At 47.5% G+C, this 19418-nt stretch overlaps 1 protein-coding gene across 3 annotated transcripts in view; it reads left to right on the forward strand.

Annotated features, from left to right (window-relative positions):
- Positions 1–5125: 5125 nt before the first annotated feature.
- The window catches only part of SH3KBP1 (SH3 domain containing kinase binding protein 1), a 331624-nt gene continuing 317331 nt past the window's right edge, over positions 5126–19418 (forward strand). For all 3 annotated transcript variants that reach the window (XM_068961995.1, XM_068961996.1, XM_068961997.1), the window contains exon 1: positions 5126–5146. In XM_068961995.1, the coding sequence (XP_068818096.1) occupies positions 5143–5146 (4 nt within the window). In that variant the 5' untranslated portion in view covers positions 5126–5142. The remainder of the gene's footprint in view (positions 5147–19418) is intronic.

The raw sequence follows: 19418 nt of genomic DNA on the forward strand, positions 1-19418 counted from the left end.
CCATAAAGCTCATCAGAAGCACAGGATAATGACTGTCCCATGGATGGAGGGACCTGGTGGGCTGCAGTCCATGGGGTCACGAAGAGTCGGACACGACTGAGCGACTTCCCTTTCCCTTTGTAAAGCACTCTGCATGTAAGTTATATTTAATGTAAAGATGATATTAAAGGTTATCAAAGCAAAGTATCATTCATCACATGCAAATTACAGATGTCTAGTCCAAGAGTGTGAGCAGGACAGGCTGTGAGCACTCCATGAGCAGAGGCTCAATGCCTCCTACTGCACCCAAAATGTTATCACCACCGAGCGACACAATGGGGCCTTTTCAGTCTCTGTGTGACAGTTCTGCTACTCTCCATTCCCCCAAATGCATCATCTATCCTGGTAGAAATGGGAGTTCAGTGGGACAAGGATGTGGTATGAAATCTGATTGTATTTCTCTAGTCATCTTCATGGGATGAACTGACATAATTTGAAATAGTGCACTATTCTGTTAAAAAAAATACTCTTTTAAGAGGGAGGCAGGATGAGAAATTACATAGCTACTCTTGTCAGCAGCTGGATTAAAATCTTGATTTTAAATTCCCTTATGCTAGTCAGCAAAAGTTTCTCAAAGGAGAAATAAAAGGACAATAGGGACAATTCAGAAGAACCAAACAATAGGTGTGTCTGTGGTGGGGGGTATGAAAGGGAAAGAATGTCCATCTTTGTAATTTAGAGCAATTCAAAATGGAAAAAGTCTATAGTGTTATGGATAGAACTGATACAACTTAGTTTACTTAAGGCATTAAAATTAGAGCACAGCTCAGGAGTTTTCAAAAACGTCTTGCTATCAGTTTTTTTTCTGTGAAAAAATGACAAATTTGTTCATGCAGGAAATATACCTAGATCAAGGAGTCTGTCTTGACATACCTAGAACACAGGACTCTGGTTCAAGAAGGCAAACATGTCTTGAAATAGACCAGAACCAAAACAAGCCACAAAAGTTCAGGTCATCTGTCTTTGCCTGTGTGAACCTGGAAGAAGTAAAGACTGTCTTCTCTAAGTAGGACAGAAGTGAATAAAATTAAGCAGGACATAAGACACACTGCTGTTTTTTTTCTCAGCCCTGCAGAGTTCAGCCACCAGTTTGCTGTTTAAGGGTTCAGTTCAGTCGCCCAGTCGTGTCCGACTCTTTGCAACCCCATGAATCCCAGCACACCAGGCCTCCCTGTCCATCACCAACTCCTGGAGTTCACTCAGACTCACGTCCATTGACTCACTGATGCCATCCAGCCATCTCATCCTCGGTCGTCCCCTTCTCCTGCCCCCAATCCCTCCCAGCATCAGAGTCTTTTCCAATGAGTCAGCTCTTCTCATGAGGTGGCCAAAGTACTGGAGTTTCAGCTTTAGCATCATTCCTTCCAAAGAAATCCCAGGGTTGATCTTCAGAACGGACTGGTTGGATCTCCTTGCAGTCCAAGGGACTCTCAAAAGTCTTCTCCAACACCACAGTTCAAAAGCATCAATTCTTTGGCGCTCAGCCTTCTTCACAGTCCAACTCTCACATCCATACATGACCACAGGAAAAACCATAGCCTTGACTAGACGGACCTTAGTCAGCAAAGTAATGTCTCTGCTTTTGAATATACTATATAGGTTGGTCATAACTTTTCTTCCAAGGAGTAAGCATCTTTTAATTTCATGGCTGCAGTCACCATCCGCAATGATTTTGGAGCCCCCCAAAATAAAGTCTGACACTGTTTCCACTGTTTTCCCATCTATTTCCCATGAAGTGATGGGACCGGATGCCATGATCTTCGTTTTCTGAATGTTGAGCTTTAAGCCAACTTTTTCACTCTCCCCTTTCACTTTCATCAAGAGGCTTTTTAGCTCCTCTTCACTTTCTGCCATAAGGGTGGTGTCATCTGCATATCTGAGGTTATTGATATTTCTCCTGGCAATCTTGATTCCAGCTTTTGCTTCTTCCAGCCCAGCATTTCTCATGATGTACTCTGCATATAAGTTAAATAAGCAGGGGGACAATATACAGCCTTGACGTACTCCTTTTCCTATTTGGAACCAGTCTGTTGTTCCATGTCCAGTTCTAACTGTTGCTTCCTGACCTGCATATAGGTTTCTCAAGAGGCAGGTCAGGTGGTCTGGTATTCCCATCTCTTTCAGAATTTTCCACAGTTGATTGTGATCCACACAGTCAAAGGCTTTGGCATAGTCAATAAAGCAGAAATAGATGCTTTTCTGGAACTCTATTGCTTTATCCATGATCCAGCGGATGTTGGCAATTTGATCTCTGGTTCCTCTGCCTTTTCTAAAACCAGCTTGAACATCAGGGAGTTCACAGTTCACGTATTGCTGAAGCCTGGCTTGGAGAATTTTGAGCATTACTTTACTAGCATGTGAAATGAGTGCAATTGTGCGGTAGTTTGAGCATTCTTTGGCATTGCCTTTCTTTGGGATTGGAATGAAAACTGACCTTTTCCAGTCCTGTGGCCACAGCTGAGTTTTCCAAACTTGCTGGCATATTGAGTGCAGCACTTTCACAGCATCATCTTTCAGGATTTGAAACAGCTCAACTGGAATTCCATCACCTCTACTAGCTTTGTTCGTAGTGATGCTTTCTAAGGCCCACTTGGCTTCATATTGCAAGATGTCTGGCTCTAGATTAGTGATCACATCATCATGATTATCTGGGTTGTGAAGATCTTTTTTGTACAGTTCTTCTGTGTATTCTTGCCACTTCTTCTTAATATCTTCTGCTTCTGTTAGGCCCAGACCATTTCGGTCCTTTATCGAGCCCATCTTTGCATGAAATGTTCCCTTGGTATCTCTAATTTTCTTGAAGAGATCTCTAGTCTTTCCCATTCTGTTCTTTTCCTCTGTTTCTTTTCATTGATCACTGAAGAAGGCTTTCTTATCTCTTCTTGCTATTCTTTGGAACTCTGCATTCAGATGCTTATATCTTTCCTTTTCTCCTTTGCTTTTTGCCTCTCTTCTTTTCACAGCTATTTGTAAGGCCTCCCCAGGCAGCCATTTTGCTTTTTTGCATTTTTTTTCCATGGGGATGATCTTGATCCCTGTCTCCTGTACAATGTCACGAACCTCATTCCGTAGTTCATCAGGCACTCTATCTATCAGATCTAGGCAGGGCAGGGTTCAAGAAAATTCCCAGTAACTGAGTTTTAGCCAGGCTTTATGAGTTTCAGTGTTTTGTCAACTCTAAGATCATATCAAAAGGTCTCATCGTCCTGATATGCCAAGGCATGCAATGAGTGAGATGCCATGGTGCCTGGAGCAGGTCTAATTGAATATTCATGTGTGCCTTCAACACTTCAGATTCTTAATTGCCATGTTCTTTAATCCCTTCCACAGGAGTGTGTCACTGATGTCACTACCACCTCTCAGCAGCTGTGTTGGCTGGGTCTTCTCCTTGATTAGTCTCTTGTCTAGATTTCTCTGATACACACAGAAAGTATTAGAAGGATGAAGCTACTGATTTCTTGTTGGTAAGACCCTGACTTTGAAGGGTTTTTTGGTTTGTTTTAAGCTAATGAAACAGTTATAAGTACATCTTTCTGTAGAAATCCCAGGATGTAACCAATTTACAAGAGTTGCCCCAACATTATTGTTGAGGCAGGAAGACAACCTGTATTTGGTAAGGGGTCTGTTTTTGTCACTTGTGGATTCACTAACCCTCGGTCTCCTCCATTTTTCAGTGGTCAATTATTTAGTTTCTTTGAATGTAATTTCTTTATTGTCTTTATTTTCTCTCTTCCTGAATGTCTCCCATCTATTTCACTATCTCTTCCTACCACCAGATGGTGGAAAGGGAAAAGGAAATAACGAGTCGGTACATGAATGTAGTCGATGTCAGAGTATGGTGAAAGGTGTGGTAGTGAAAGGACTCCAAAAGGAGCTTGTGCGTTACCTGTGAACTAACATAAATTCGCTGTTTTCATTTTAGTGCCCACTCAAGGGTAGGCTGCCCTGATCTGGGGATCAGCTCAGTATGGCACAATGTTGCCTGTTGGTGGGGAATTGGCTCAGTGGATTCCTGGGAACATGAGAGCCTGGAACATTGCTGAGCAGTGAATCCCACCTGACTCAGGCAGGGGGGTGCTGGGTTAGGAGTCCGTATGAGGGTCGGTGTGTGGTGATGCAGCCCACTGGCTTCACTTTCTGCATCTCCAACCCACCACCTCCTACAAGCCGAACTCGCGCCTGGTCTGCCGTTCCCACGCTGCACTGAAGGGAAACAGCGTTCCTCTCCCTCCGTAGGATAAACCCCTTCTCCTTCCCAACAGCCCCCTCTGGGAAGCCTTCTGGGTTGCCGAGACGCCCCGGGATTACCTGTCATCACCCTCAGCAGGTGTTCAGCCCTTCACCTGCCCACGGTCTCCCCTCCCCCAACCTGGCCTCCACCTCACGTCGCACCTTTGGGATCAGCTTTTTCCATCTCCTTTCCACGTGCCCCTCCACCTGGACGCCCCCTCCCCTCAGACCCTTCCTCCCCTCCTCTGGTCTCGAGGAGTCTCGCGGCATTTCCCGGGGCGTTAGCGGAGCCGCCAAAGGTGGGGGGCAGCCTCGCAGAGCTGGGTCCCTCCCCAGCAGGCGGTGAGGGGGGCGCCGGAGCGCAGCAGTCACAGAGACGCCCCGGGCGCCAGTCCGGTCCCTCGAAGGCTCCGCCCACTGGCCCCGCCCCTCCAGCCCCGCCCCCGCCCTGGCGGCCGCGCGTCCCCGGCAGGCGGAGCCGCAGGAGCGGCGGCGGCGGCGGCGGTGAGGAGGAGGGGAGAGCGGGCTGCGCGGCCGCGGCTGCTGGGCGCTGGGCTGGGTGGCGCTTTTTTTTTTTTTTCGCAATTTCCACTAGCGGGGAGCAGGAAACCCGGCGCAGCCGGGCGCAGCGGGTCGCGATGCAGCCGCAGCAGGAGTCGCCCCGGGGCAGCAGCAGCAGCAGCAGAGGCAGCAGCGGGCGGCTTTGAGCCGCCGCGGCCGCCGCTACAGAGGAAAAAGCCGACCCAGCCATCCGACCCCCGCGCCCACATACCAGCGCCCCGAATCCCGCGCCCAGGTCCCGGCGCCTTGACCCCCGCGTCCGCCTCCGCTAACTTTCACGCTGCCTCGGCGGCCCGGCCCGGCTCGACGCCAATGGGTGAGTGGGGGGCGAACGGGTGCTCCCCGCAGCCTGGGGCGGCGCGCCTGTCCCGGGACCGCGGAGCTGAGGAGGGCGCCCTAGGGGCAGGGCCCCGGCGGGTGACACCGGGGTGGGCACCCTGCCTGCCTCGCGCGCCCCTGTTCACTCCCACTCGCGCCCGCGTCCCTGCCGAGCCCGCCCGGCGCCCACTGGAACCCCGCGGGGGCCTGGGTGGAAGAGCGCGGGGGCCGGCCCGGGGCGGCTGGCGCGGAGGGATGCAGGGGGTGTGGTTGGCTTTTCGGGTGGGCGGGGAGAGTTTTGTCTTGGCCATTTTCTCGCCCCCAGCGCGCCTTCCTTGCGCTGAGGGCGGGGGGTACCGGGAGCTGGTGGGCTCCGGCCCTGCGCGCCGCTTGCCGTTCCCGCCTGGCCCCGCTGCAGAGGCGGCGGGGGCCCGGGTGCCTTTGCCGGGGGCTGACGTGGTGGTGGGGGGTGGCGGGAAACGCCCCATTACCCGGGCTGGCGTGCAGTCCTAGGGTCTGAAGCGCCTTGACCCGCCTCCCTTGACGTCCCTCTTCCTCCCAGCCCTGAACCCCTCTCTGCCAGCCTGCCTCTCTTCAGTCTGGCAAGCTCTCTGCTCGGTGATGCTCAAAGGCCACTTCCCACACCCTCTAAGTCTGCAGGGTTGGGGAACTGGAAAGGGTGATATAGTCCTTGATTTACTGGTCAAAGATCAGTTCTAAGTAGCCAACAAACTATTAGGTCCCCTGGGTCCCATCTGGTATAGACCCCAGAGTATTGGAGCCACGTTGCCCAGACGAACTGGCACTTTATTGGGCAATGGACTTGAGATTGCCGGGGCTATTAAACGTTTGGCCCACCCAGGTAATATTCTTGGTGGCAGGCAGTCTGTTTTTCATGCCTCTGGCAGGTTACTTTGAGGTGTTTCTAGGCCAAGTATAGGAAGACTGTAGATTTTAATAAATCATAATGAAGTGAGACCTTTCTGGGTTCAGGTCATAGTATTTAGGTAGGTGAGTCAGACAGTGAATGGCCAGTAGTTAGTGGTGAAGACAGATGCACTGGAAAGGGAGAGGTTTAACCCCAGCAGCTGCTGACAGAGTTCAAATCCCATTTGTGGTCATTTTCCAGAAATGGTTTTCCTTTTCCAAAGTGATGACGATCTGATGGCTTCTCAACTTCAATGTCACTTTTTTCTCAGTGCCCTTCTCTGATCCCTGCACCACTCCTAGTTTAATTTAGTTCCTTTCTGTTACCCTTTCTCCTATAGCACTTTTTAAAAATAGAACTATTCCGTATTTATTTGAGTTTAACATTCTGTCCCCTACTGTAGCTCCATGAACGTGGGGACGTTGCTGTGTTGTGCTGTTTTGTTCAGCAGTGTTTTCTTTGGTGCCTGGCACAGGGTAGTCTCTAAATAAATATTTACTGAATGAATGAATGAATGAGGGGATAGTGGAAAGCAAAACACTTAGCTTGGCACTCTTGTTTTGCTTTGGCACCTAATAAGATAATTTAGTTCATCAACAAAGTATATACTTGAAACATCACCCATTACTTTCACAACAGATTGGTTTCTCCTGAGGTAACCCCAAATGCTATTTTGATCATCTGTCCTTTTGGGTGGGTCACCTAAAGGATCGCACACACACACACAAAAGATGTTTGATCCAAGCGTCTTCTTTCATGGCTGGACTGTGTTTTCTGTATCTCAGTGGAAAGAGGACTGAGTTCTTTTTAAGAAACAGACCTGTAATTTATCTTTCAAGTCTGAACTATTTTCATTATCCAGAACCTCCTAAGAAAATAGAAAGTGCTTCTGCAGTTTATAGCCCTTTAAGGCTTAATCTTTTTTACTGTAATCATTACAAAAGGGAGAGGGGGTGCTGAAAGTGATTTTCATTATTTCAGGTGTTAATACTTAGCAGTGCTAAGAGTAAAATGGACGCTGTCATTTAATTCATTAAAATGTTTAGAGTGAGACTTGAGATGCTGAAAGTACTTTGGGGGTAAAGATCACATGCTGTTTTCTAAAGCTTTTTCAGCAGTGTATTTGTGATGAAGCAGAGTTATTTAACAATTGATGCTGTATGTCTTCTGACAGAGCCACCTAACAATGTTATTTCTGAAGCAGGTGTGTGTACACACAGGCACACCCCCCTTTCCAGTCCCCTGTATCACTTTGGTTTTCAGAAGATTTGTCCAGTTTATTAATTTGATACACTTCCATTCTTATCGAGTCTGATAATGATTTTTCACATGATGGATAACACAATAAAGCTGTATTACATAGTCTTTGATCTGAAAAACAACTGCAAAGCATCAAATCCCAAACCCTGAAATGAAGCCAGTTAGTTGTGAAATGGCCTCTTAAAAAGTGCACTCAGAATGTGCCATCTGAGTTTGCAGGAAGATGCCTTCAGTAAATGCAGAGAAAGGCTCTTGTAATTACAACTGCACAAATATTATTACAACCCAAATCTGTGAGCCGTGGAGGATCTGCAAGCCCAGTGAAGGATTTCTGTTTAAAGAATCCCAGAGTAACAACAAAGTGTGGACTGTCGTTAGCAGTGCATTGTGTTAGTGTTGGTAGACTGCTTTATGCTAAATCAACTAAAGCTGAAATGAATATAATATGTTCAATAAATAGACTCAAGTTAGAGATGGAAGGCTCCACCTCTTATCTATAATGACCTTTACTTTATCCTCTTCTAGCCATCACAACTACCTCCTGGCTGCACAGATCTTGTTTGTTTCTTCTCTGACAGCTCTAATTCTTACTGTGTTATTGATATTCTCTGGTCACCATTTGTATTTGTAATTGTTTTAAAACCAGTTGTCTGTTTATCCATCTATCCCTCTGATATTTATTGACCTCCTGCTTTGTGCCCAGCATTGTGCTAGGAACAGACACACAGCACACAGACCTGCCAGCTTGGGTTTCTCATTCTAGTGGGAGGGGTAGGCTGGAGTCCAATACTTACAACAGTATGTAATTATAAGCCATGATAGGTCTTGTGAAAGGAGATTAGAGAGGTGGGATCTGACTTAGGTTGCGGAGGGTTAAGGACAGCATCTTTGAGGAGATTGAGTTGAAATCTGAAAATTGGATAGGAATCATCACTGCCCTCCTCTCCCTCACCCCCCAGGACCACCTGCAGTGGAACAGCCCTGCGCTGTGGGCATGCCAGGGGTACCACAGTGAGAGAGGTTTCCTCTGGATTAGGTGGTGTTAGGAAGTAGGAGTGAGTCCTGATCGGGTGCCTTAGTAACCTTACTTAGAAGCAGGGAAAACCAGAGTAAGGCTGGGATTGGTGAAGAAGCCAGAGTTGCTCCTAGAAGCCAGGACCCAGGGACATTGGCTGACTTTGGTGGTTTGGACAAGTTCCTGCTTCATCTGTGTTCTCACTTGATTACTGAGTGGTCTTGTCAACTACGTGATGAGTGGGGGTGGGGAGTAGGACTTGGTGGTGGGGAGATAAGAGCTATCTAGGTATATTTAGGGGTGACTTCCTTAATATCAGCCCATCTGGGGGCTGTTGTTTAGCCTTTACAGAATGGACAACTTGCACGCTCCACCTGGAATCATTCCGGAGGGATAGAGCAAGCTGCTGAAAACCGAGAAGCAGCACAGCTGTTAATGGGAGAGATGGAATGCAGGAAAGTACTGGGATCCTTTCAATGTGAGAGAAGGAGGATCTCTAATACAGTGGTACTCAGAGTGTGGTCCCCCAATCAGCAGCTTCAGCCTCCTGGAATCCTGTCTGAAATACCAGTTCTCTGGCCCTAATTCTATCCACTGAGGCAGGAAGGTGAGAGCATTAATGAGCCCTCCAGGGGTTTTGCTGCATGGTCAAGATCAAGTATAGAACCTCATTGCCTTGCAGATGAGAAGGCTGAGGTCCAGAGTACATGAGTTTGTGGGCACTCTGCTCATAAAATAATATGCCATTATAAGTGATATAGGACCTCAGAGAAGGAGGAGAACATGCTCCTAGTCTGGAACAAGCCTCTCCTGGAGTTATGACTCAGTATTGAGAAATGAAATCATTCCCTTGCTTTTTCCAGCTTCTAAAGACAGCCTGCATTCCTTGGCTTGTGGCCGCATCCCTCTCACCTCTGCTTCTGTCCTCATGTCTCCTCCTCTCTTTCTCTGACCCTCCTGCCTTCATTTTATAAGTACTGTTGTATTATACTGTGCCCACCCAGATAATTGAGGATACCCTCCCCATCTCAGGGGCTTCCCTGGTGGCTCAGAGGTTAAAGCATCTGCCTGCGATGCGGGAGAGCTGGGTTCGATCCCTGGTTCGGGAAGATCCTCTGGAGAAGGAAATGGCAACCCACTCCAGTATTCTTGCCTGGAGAATCCCAAGGATGGAGGAGCCACGGGCCACAGTCCACGGGGTTGCAAAGAGTCAGACACGACTGAGCAACTTCACTCACTTCACTCCCCATCTCAAGATCCTTAACTTAATCACATCTGCCAAGCCCCTTTGCCATGGAAGGTAGCATACTCATGGGTTCTGGGGATTAGGATCTGGACCTCTTTGGTGGAGTATTATTCAGCCTACCGCTCCCTTATTCCTCTTTTGAGGCCTGCTCCAAAGGTTGTTTTACAACACTTCATCTTGTGTTAAGTCTGTTCATCTCTAGCTGGGTGTCCCCAACTGCATCGCCCTGGCTCATTGCCTGGCAGAGGGTAAGTGCCATATGTTAGTGAACGAATGAATAAATGAATAACCCTCTCACCCAAGTGCAGCTACTACTTGAAATTCTTTGAGGCTATTGGCTGCCAGGAGTATGTGTGCAGTTCTATAAACTCCTGCAGGCACAGGGTGCTGACAAGGTCTATTTGCTAACAGTTCCCAGCGGCCTGCACAGCAGCGGGTGAAGAACGGTAATGCCGCATGTGTCACATGGCTTCAACAAAGAGCTACAAGTTTAAGATAGCAAGTTCTCTCTGGCAGTGGTTCTCAACCAGGGGCAATTCTGCCCCCAACCCCTGGGGGGACATTTGGCAGTGTCTGGGGGTGGCAGCTGCTGGGGGAAGCCAGCCTGCAGGCATCTGGTGGACAGAGGCCAGAGATGCTGCGTTGCCTCCTGCAGCGTGCCAGTCTCCACCACACCTATCCGGCCCTGAGCGCTGGGGAAGCCGGCTCTGGGTGTTACACAGATGGTCGAGCACTGTTCCCTTCCTTCATCCTAGCCGTTCTGGAACCTAAGACTTTCCTCTCTGGCCACAGCCTTTGCTTTATGAATGGACCAAGAAGTCAATGGACAGCAGGACTCTTTGGCACTTCATCACTGTTTTGTCCTTTGAGTGGACAGTGTCTTCACACAGCTTACCCCACTTCTGTCCTTACCTGGGTTGTGAAGTTGTTGAACTTCCCTCTCGCATGTGTGGCTCCCCTGATGTTTTGCCTTCCTGGTGGGATGTTCTTAGATGCCAGGTGACACATAATGGTCCTGCTGCTGCCCAGCTATTGGTTCCTGGTTCTGGAGTGCTGGTAGGGCCCTTGGCAGCCATTGACCACACCATCAGATGATGGAACTGAGACTCCAAGAGGCAATGTGACCTGGGCCCCCAGGTGCAGAACCCAGCTTTCTTTCACTGAGAGAGAACCAGCCACCTGTATCGGTGCTCAGTAAAAATCAGGCTACTGATCTCCCCTCCCGCCAGCCCTGCTGCCCGACCCCCAGCACTGTGAGGCGCTTTCTACAGCCTGTTTCCTTGAGAAGTTTTTTTAAAACAGCTTTATTGAGATATTATTCACATATCATATAGGTCACCCATCTAACGCATGCAATTCAGTGTCTGTATATCATGTTATTTGTGAAATTATGGTATAACATATATAACAGAATTTGCCATTTTAACCATTGGTAAGTGCACAGCTTAGTGGCATGAAGTGCATTCACAGTGTTGTGCAACTAGTGCTGCTGTCTATTTCGAAAACTTTTCATCACTCCTCCCTGTAAGTTTGTAACTGGAAGGTTAGAGTCCATGCCCCATCCCCTGGAGGGGTGTTCCTGGACCACTCAGCCATTTTGGTGGAACACTTGGTAGAAGCCCAAGGATCCCAGCTGAGATTCCAAAGAAATACAGGAAAAGAGAAAGTATGGTTTTGTTGTTTTTTATGATGGTTTTTGCTGATATTTTCTTTGAGGGGTGGGGTACTTCAGTTTTGCTTTGTCCCTCCAGGCAGCTCCCTTGGATCCATCTCTTTCATCCTGTGGGAGAATTGTGACTTTCCTTCTGTATCCTGAAGCACTTGTGAGTCAGTGGCTTGGGCAACTTCCTTTGCAATTACTGGGGTCCATTAAGAGTATTTCAGTCATGGGAGAATACGCTGTGGTGCCGGACTGGTCTCTGGAATCCACATGTGGGGGTTTGATGGAATGCCATGTTTCTTTGCTTATGTCCCTACACTGGCAACTTGTTGGTGATGAGCGCTTGTTTTTCAACTCGATCATTATTTTATGGATAAATACCTTACAGGCAGTCCTGTATTTCACATTAGGGGGCACTTAAGCAAAGCAAAATGGAGCTCATGGGCCTTACCTCACTGGTAAACTATGCTTATAGTTAGGCTCAGGAGGAAAAAACACTGATAACAAAAAAATCCTGGGATATTTGTCCTCCCTGAGCAGTATTCACTTGGCAAGAAAAGCTCTGTAAAGGCCTTCACTTATTTCCTTACAGGGGCCAGGGAAGTGGCGGGGCCACTGCAGGAGGCTGGTCTGTGCCTAGATGCAGGGGATAGAGAGCAAGATGAGTGCTATTCAGTTCATACTGTTTCTTCCCAGTGTCTTGGATGAAAGACTATAAATATTTCAGTGCTGATTAATTACTCATTTTGCATAACAAATCTAAGCCCTTAAGCACCCAAGTGTAGCATATAGAGACAGTTGAAAACACTGGGTCTTTAAACTTCCACTTCTTAACAGTCAGTGCTCAAACATTAGCCCTGGTGTTTTTGCTGGATTTTTCTGGACTCTTCTAGACTTAGAAAACTTGGGGCCCAGTTCTAGGTCTGGTCCACTGGGGCTGCACCAGTTTTATCCATCGCACACCCACTCCCCGGGTGAAAAGTCTTTAATTAGCTTAGTGTCCTCTCTAATTATTCCAGCTAGTTCTCCTTTTTGTGCCCAGGGCTAGAAGGAGGTGCTTGAACCTTGTTTTGGATGAGCGCTGGGAAGGTCTGCTCTGGCTTTGCTTTCCCCACCCTGCAGCCAGCTTCTCTCTGGATCTGCATCTTCTTTGGCAGGCCCTTCTGGATGCTGCCTGCTTCTGCTTGAGTAGTTTGCGTGCTCGCCTGGTTAAATCCCAATTCCGGGTTCCCACAGGGTGACTCCGAGTCCCCTGGAGTTGGTGTCACCCTGGAGACACACAAATGGGTGCTGTGTGCCCACATCTGTGAGGGGAGGAAGTGCCTGGTCCAGTCCCGTGTGAGTTCTTAAGGAGGGCCTCCTTGGTGCCAGGTGAATGCTGGGTGCTGGGACAGTCCTGATGGGGGTGTAGCCCTGCCCCTGGGATGGGGTGCCTGGGGGCCGCTCTTGGGGCAGGTAGTATAAATGCGGATGCGCGAAGGTGCCCCATTGCCTGCTCTTCCTGGCTGTCTTGACCAGGGGCGATGGGTGTGAGGTGTGGTGCTAGAGCCGTCAGAGATGCGCCCGGCCCTCACCCCCCGAGGGACGGCTCCTGGCTTTGCTGGGCACCCTTATGTTTCTGAGTGAGTCATGGCTATTTTTACCTTTTGAGACCCAGAGTTGTCTAACTGAACTCGGTTTCTCCTTTTGAGTTGGCAGCACTTAAAAAGCGTGGATGTGACTGGGGACACTTGGAGGGGTTGATGATAGCGCGCCGTGGGGGCAGGGTGCAGTTGTGACATTGTCTGGCTCTTTTAGGGAACCTGTGGGTTTTTAAATGGAGGAAGAGATGAAGACGTTGTGAAAAGCAGCCACCGCCTGGCCGGGCGAGTTAACCAAGTGATGTCGGGGAAGGGGTAGGGGACTGTGGCTGCTGTGTGCTTGGGCTCCCTCTCTCCACCCTCCCACCCTTTCTCTTCCCTTCCTCTCCTCTCTTGCTCTCCCCCTCACTGGGTCCCCTTCCCTTCTCTCCCCCAGCCCTCCCCACATCTTCTCTGTACCCCACTCTCATCTCTCCCCAGCCTCTCTCTCCCCTCATTGCCCACCCACCCATTCCAGACCCGCCTCCTGCTCATTCCCCGTTTCCCTCCAGGCCTCTTTCGTTGCCCTCTCCACCTCTTTCCTTCTCTCTTCCGCACAGCCTCCCCAGTCTGTCCCCCCACCTCGTCTCTCCCATCCCTGGGTCTGTCCCATTCTCCTCCAGGCCCCTCTGTCCACACCTTCTCTCCTCCTAAGGGGACCTCCCCTCACCCCCTGTTTGCGCTTCCCCTTCTTACTAACCCTGCTTCCTTCCTCCTCCTGTTCCCTTTCTTCCCACTGCCTGTCCCCTGACTCTCCCCCAACTTTCTCCCCCTCAAGCCCTCTCTTCTCTTCCCTCCCGCCACTCTGTGGTCTCCTCCCTCCTCGGCCCACATTCTCTCCCTCAAGCCCCTTTCTCTCCTGAAATCCCCCATGTCTCACGCCCTCCCCGGTTCTTCCCATAAACCTTCCCCATAGGGTACCGCCCCTGCCTCAGCATCTTCAGCTGAGAGCAATACCTCCTTCGTGGATGAAGCCATTGTGTGTATTCAGTGTCATCTAAGGTCAAGATGGCCACATGAGGATGTATAGAAATGGCTCCTGCTCCAGTGCAGACACTGGGCAGCCGGTTCCCTGCCAGTGAGGACAGTCGTCTTAAAGGATAACCTCTTCTCCAACAGTGGTGCAGGGGGCTCCATCCATGAACGAGGGGAGAGGCAGATTCTAGGATGGATATGTCTTCTTCTGGTTCCAGGATTCTGTAACCCTGAAAAGTTTTTTTGTTATAAATAGTAACTCTATAATAGAGTTCAGAAAATAGGAAGCAGGACAATTTAAATTGAGTACTCATACAGTACCCCAGTACAACCACTTTCACTTTATCTTTGTGTGTCTTTTTAGGGGCTTCCCTGGTGGCTCAGTGGTAAAGCATCCATCTGCCAATGCAGGAGATGTGAGTTCGATCTCTAGGTCCAGAAGATGCCCTGGAGAGGGAAATGGCAACCCACTCCAGTATTCTTGCTTGAGAAATCCTGTCAACAGAGGAGCCTGGTGGGCTACAGTCCATGAAGTTGCAAAGAGTCAGACATGACTTAGCTACTAAACAACACCAACATACATATCTCTTTAGACTTTTTACTATATACTTGTAGATAATATTAATATATGTAGTATATATAATTGTACATCCTGATTTTTTTTTTACGTCATAATCATCTCCAAAGCTGGTGTTTGTAGTAGCTGAATATGTGAGTTCCGGAATCCTAGCTTATGGAACCATTTCCCTACCATTTGAGCATTAGGTTGCTTCCATAATATTGATATTATAAATAAGGATGGGATGGACGCTGTTTTCCTTTTTATCATTTAAGGAAACCAGATTGCAGGCAGGGTGACATTCCACATCCGTTCTTTGTTTCCATAGCCTCCACGTGACTGGAATGGCCCATGCTGATGATAATGATGATACGTCCATGAGGGTCAATTACTGTGCACTGGCAAGGTGCGTGGCATCCCTGTGTTTGCTCTCAGTTTTAGGTCAAGAAACTGCTCCTATGGCTTATCATCCCTTCTGTGCTATATGTGGTGTGTGTGTCTGTAAGCGACACAGGGACGGGGAGAGAGGGAGACGTCTCTGAAGGAGACTGCCGTTGGGGCTTTCCTATCCCATAGCGTGTACCTGTTGCACTGTGCCATTTGGAGACGATGAATCCTGGTTCAGTGCTCAGGCATGAGAGAACGGGATATACACAGCGAAAGGTGAAACCCTCGGAGACTTGCTTCCTTCTCTACTCTTCTCTTTCTTTCCATCTTCCCTCTTGCCCTCCTTCCACTTCACTCCCTGACTGACTTATAAAGGGTTTTAGTGTCCCAGAACTGCAGGGGAAACTGACCTGAAGGCGCTGGGTCATCAATGGGCCTTCTCTTTTGGCTGGGCTGTGGGTCCAGGTCTCATGCTGACAAGGGAAAGGTTGTGACTGTAACCTGCTGTGACTTCCTAGCTTAGCTTTATGTCATTGTCATATGCCCACTTGAAAAAATTGGACTTTTAGCTTCAAAGGACATCAGATAAGGGTGGCTAGAACCCCAGGATCCAGGCTGGATGAAGCATCTTGAAGCCTGCCTTCTTGATGCATCAGTATGAGTTAATGGACAGCACTGTGTAAAGCATTTGCTCCCCAGCCACCCAAGTGCATGTCAGATGCTAGCTCATGGACCTGGCCAAGAAGCTGAACATTTATGATACCCTTTCAAGGCCAAGTGTCCAATGTCTGTGAAAGTTCTAAACTTCATGATAACATATTAGGAAGCCTTGATCACTAATGGGTACCAAATCCTTTTTCCCTTTGTTTCACTTTTAAGTTATGAACATAACCAGACTGCACTGCAGGACAGACAAGATAGTTGATTCATTACTGCCATTTATATTGGAATTTGATTAGGTTCTACAAGTCTTTATTTAGTGCCTGTTAGGTGTGAGAGCTGATATAACCAGAGGGACACAGATATCTAAAGTTTCCCTCAATGACACATTTTGGTTAATTCTCATTTCCCTAATTACGTGGGAGATTGTGATGTGATCATTTCATGAACCACACAATGAAATAAGCAGTTAAACTGGACAGTGTTAGTTTGAACAAGTTTTGTTTCCCCAAAGAAGGAAAGGTGTCCATATGAGGAACACACATCAAGTTAGAAGACAACTCTCTGAGATAACAGTTGTTAGTTGGTCTCTGAAACTCCCTCCTTGCTGGAGGCTTAGAGAGACCAAATAGAACAGGGTTTCTCAGATGAGTGAGGCTGAAGTTCCTTTCAGGGAAGTATTTACCAAGACCCCCTCTTTGCCTTGAACTTTAAAAAATGTTTATTAGCGTTTATTTATTTATTTGGAGTGAAATATACGTGACAGAAAATTTACCATCAATTTTCTTTTTATTGTGGTGACATACATGGAATGTGAAATGTACCATCTTAACTATTTCTAAGTGGACAGTTCAGTGGCATAAAGTACATTTACCTTGTTGTTTAAGTGTCACCACCAGCCATCACAGAACTCTTTCTATCTTGTAAAACAGAGACTCCACACCCCTTCAACAGCCACCCCCATTTCCTGCTCCCCCCAGCCCCTGGCAACCAGTGTTCTCCTTTCTGACTCTGTTTGCTTGACTCCTCCAGGGACCTCATTTAAGTGGAATTGTACGTTTGTGCTTTTGTATCTGGCTGATTTCAGCTAGCGTGGTGTCTTCAGGGTTCACTCATATTGTAGCATGTGTCAGAATTTCTTTCTTTTTTAATTGCCTAGAACTTTGTAATAATGATGTGGCTTAAAAAATAGGCACTTGACTAGATATATGCTCCTTTTGCTTTTAGCTCATTTGGAAATATAAACCTGCAGTATCAACCTGAAGCTCATTTGGAAGTATAAACTGATTCACAAATGAAGGATGAATTAACCCAATAAAGCTCAATCAACACTAACAGGAGACACAACGATGTGTTTCAGAGCTGCCATTGTTGCTGGCAAGGCGGCTGGGCATACACACTTGATGTGGGGTGCGATCTTTTGACTTTGCTTGGTCATCTCATCTCTTCCCTCTTCAAACCAATGTGAGAATCCTTCCTTCACACAGTGTTCTCTGAGGCCTTTTCACGGCGTGCTGTGCATGAGGACCGATTCTGAAAGTTGAGAGGATATTTGATCCACATAGACCACGTGTGAGTGTGGACAGTGTCAAGCATTGGTACAAAATAAGTCCTCATAAGCCCACCCCTCAATGTGCACTGTGGCTCCGCCCTGTCCCCCTGCCTTCTTGAGAGGAGATGAACATCAGGAGCCTTTTAAAAAATTATATTTCCCTTCTTTTTAAGAACTAGTTTGATGATTTCCATATGTAACTCCTAAAAACATTTTGTCTGGTTTTGCTTGGTTTTAATTTTATGTAACCAGCATGCAAACCACACAGAGACTGGTGACTGGCTGTTTCTCATTTTGTACTTCACTTCTTTTCCCTGTCTGATCTTCCATTGTTTGAATGTGCCATTGTGGCTTTTTCGTTTCACTTGGTGATGGACTTTTGCGTTGCTTCCAGTTTTTGCTACTGTGAATGGGTGTCCTGTCACCATGCTGATCATTGTCTCCAGGTGCCCATGTGAAATACGTCCTTGAAAGGTGTATGACAAGGAGTGATTTTGCTGGGTTGCAAGTTGGTGGATTTCCAAAGTGGTTGTACCAGCATGTTCCCAACAAAGGACTGAACAAACAAACTAATAATGAAGGAGAGAACACCGTATTCATTGAAGAGAGGATGTGAGCTTTAGAAGAGAATGCCTAATTGGTTTTCACAATGTGTGTTCCCAGAGGATAAACATTTCTGTGGCTCCCATGCTGCTCAACATTTGGCCACCTCTGTGTCTGTCATCACATCTCCTTCTCTCTCTTGAGCCTCCCTCTTCCATCCTTTAAAGACCCTTGTGATGATGCTGGTCTCCTCTAGATCATCCAGGATAATCCCCTCATCTCAAGCTTAATCACATCTGCACAGTCCCTTTTGCCAGGTTAGGTCACATACTCACAGGTTCTGGGAATTGGGGAGGGCATTATGATGTCTACCATGGACGGAGGGAAGGGATCCATTTCTAAAGGAGGAAGGGGATGCTTGGAGATGAGAGTCTCTACTGCACCACATGACTGCATTTTTTCCCATTTTGTGCCCATGGATAGATTTTTAAAGTATTAAATTGTCAGAGCTGGTGAACTTGCTGAAGATGGGACTTTGTTTTCTTGTACTTTGTGGTTCTTGGGGTTTGCATATCTAAATAATCACAAAAGAAAACTTTTTGAGGTCTACGTCTTCTCTCATGAGTGAGCATCGTTTGTCCATCTTCTGTTGGCCGCATTCCTTTCCCGAAGGCCACTTCCCTGTCGTTATGCTTGTAGTTTCCTCAGAAAAGCTAACAGCGCCACTAGCATCACTAGGATTAAATACGTGATGAATGTTTTTATTGTCACAGAGTAGAGGCTCAGATGAGTTATAAGTATACAACAATGAAAGGCCACACTGGCACACTGCCACAGCCCGCTTGTGTGTGAAGACCCTCTCATCATATATTTTGTGTCCACAGTAGGTGCACTGATCAAATACCTTCCTGGTATCTTTTGCCCCTCACAGATTTTTTGGACATGTGCTATCAACTGAATGTTGAATGGTTTTGTTACTACAAAATTCATATGTTGAAATCCTTAATTCCAAATGTGATGGTATTTGGAGGCGGGACTTTTGGAAGGTTATTAGATCATGGGAGTGGAACCTTCATGATGGGATTGTGCCCTTATAAGAAGAGAGAGAGCGCTTGCTTCCTCTCTCTGTCCCCCACCCCACTCCGCCATATGAGGAAACCAGGAAGTGGCTTCTCACCAGAATCTGACATGCTGGCACCGTGATCTTGAACTGTAGCCCTCCAGAACCATCAGGAACACATGCTTGTTTAAGTAACCTAGTCTATGGTATTCTTCTAGCACCCCAAACCAAGACAGCGTGGAGAGGAGCAGGGACCATGAGAACTATGGTGGGATCTATTTACTAGTCCTTGAGTTTGTCTCTGTGCTGGAAAACTGCAAATATTTATATCAGTGTTAAGAGATACACAGACATTTTGGAAAATAACCCAGGTTGAATCATCTGAAATGATAAAATTTTTCTTCTGTCAGAATGTGGAAATAATATAAATCAATACTTATCTCTCCAGTGAATTCAGACCATTTTCAAATGGAGCGCTGGACTCAGTCATGTGGAGCGAAAGCAGGGGCTGAGAACACTGGGGTAGTGAGTAAGAAGGTTGTGGGAAGGATCCTTGCTGTGGGGGGTGTCCTGGAAATTCAGTGCAGAAAATAATCTCAGGATCTTTGGAGCTGTGAGAGTCGTACCAGCTCAAAGTGCCCTGGGGTGTTTTACAAATCTGGAACCGCTCATGTCATGTTTGAGACTCAGATTGAGTTTTCTCATGACGTTTTAGATCCCCAGCTGCTCTGAAATGCCGGGTCTTGGAGAAACGTTGGGCCACTGCTCTTGTTCTGCTGCAGTCGTGGTGCGTCTGTTCAGATGGG

This window comes from Capricornis sumatraensis, chromosome X (assembly GCF_032405125.1).
Source record: "Capricornis sumatraensis isolate serow.1 chromosome X, serow.2, whole genome shotgun sequence".
In the NCBI taxonomy this organism is placed as follows: Eukaryota; Metazoa; Chordata; class Mammalia; order Artiodactyla; family Bovidae; genus Capricornis; species Capricornis sumatraensis.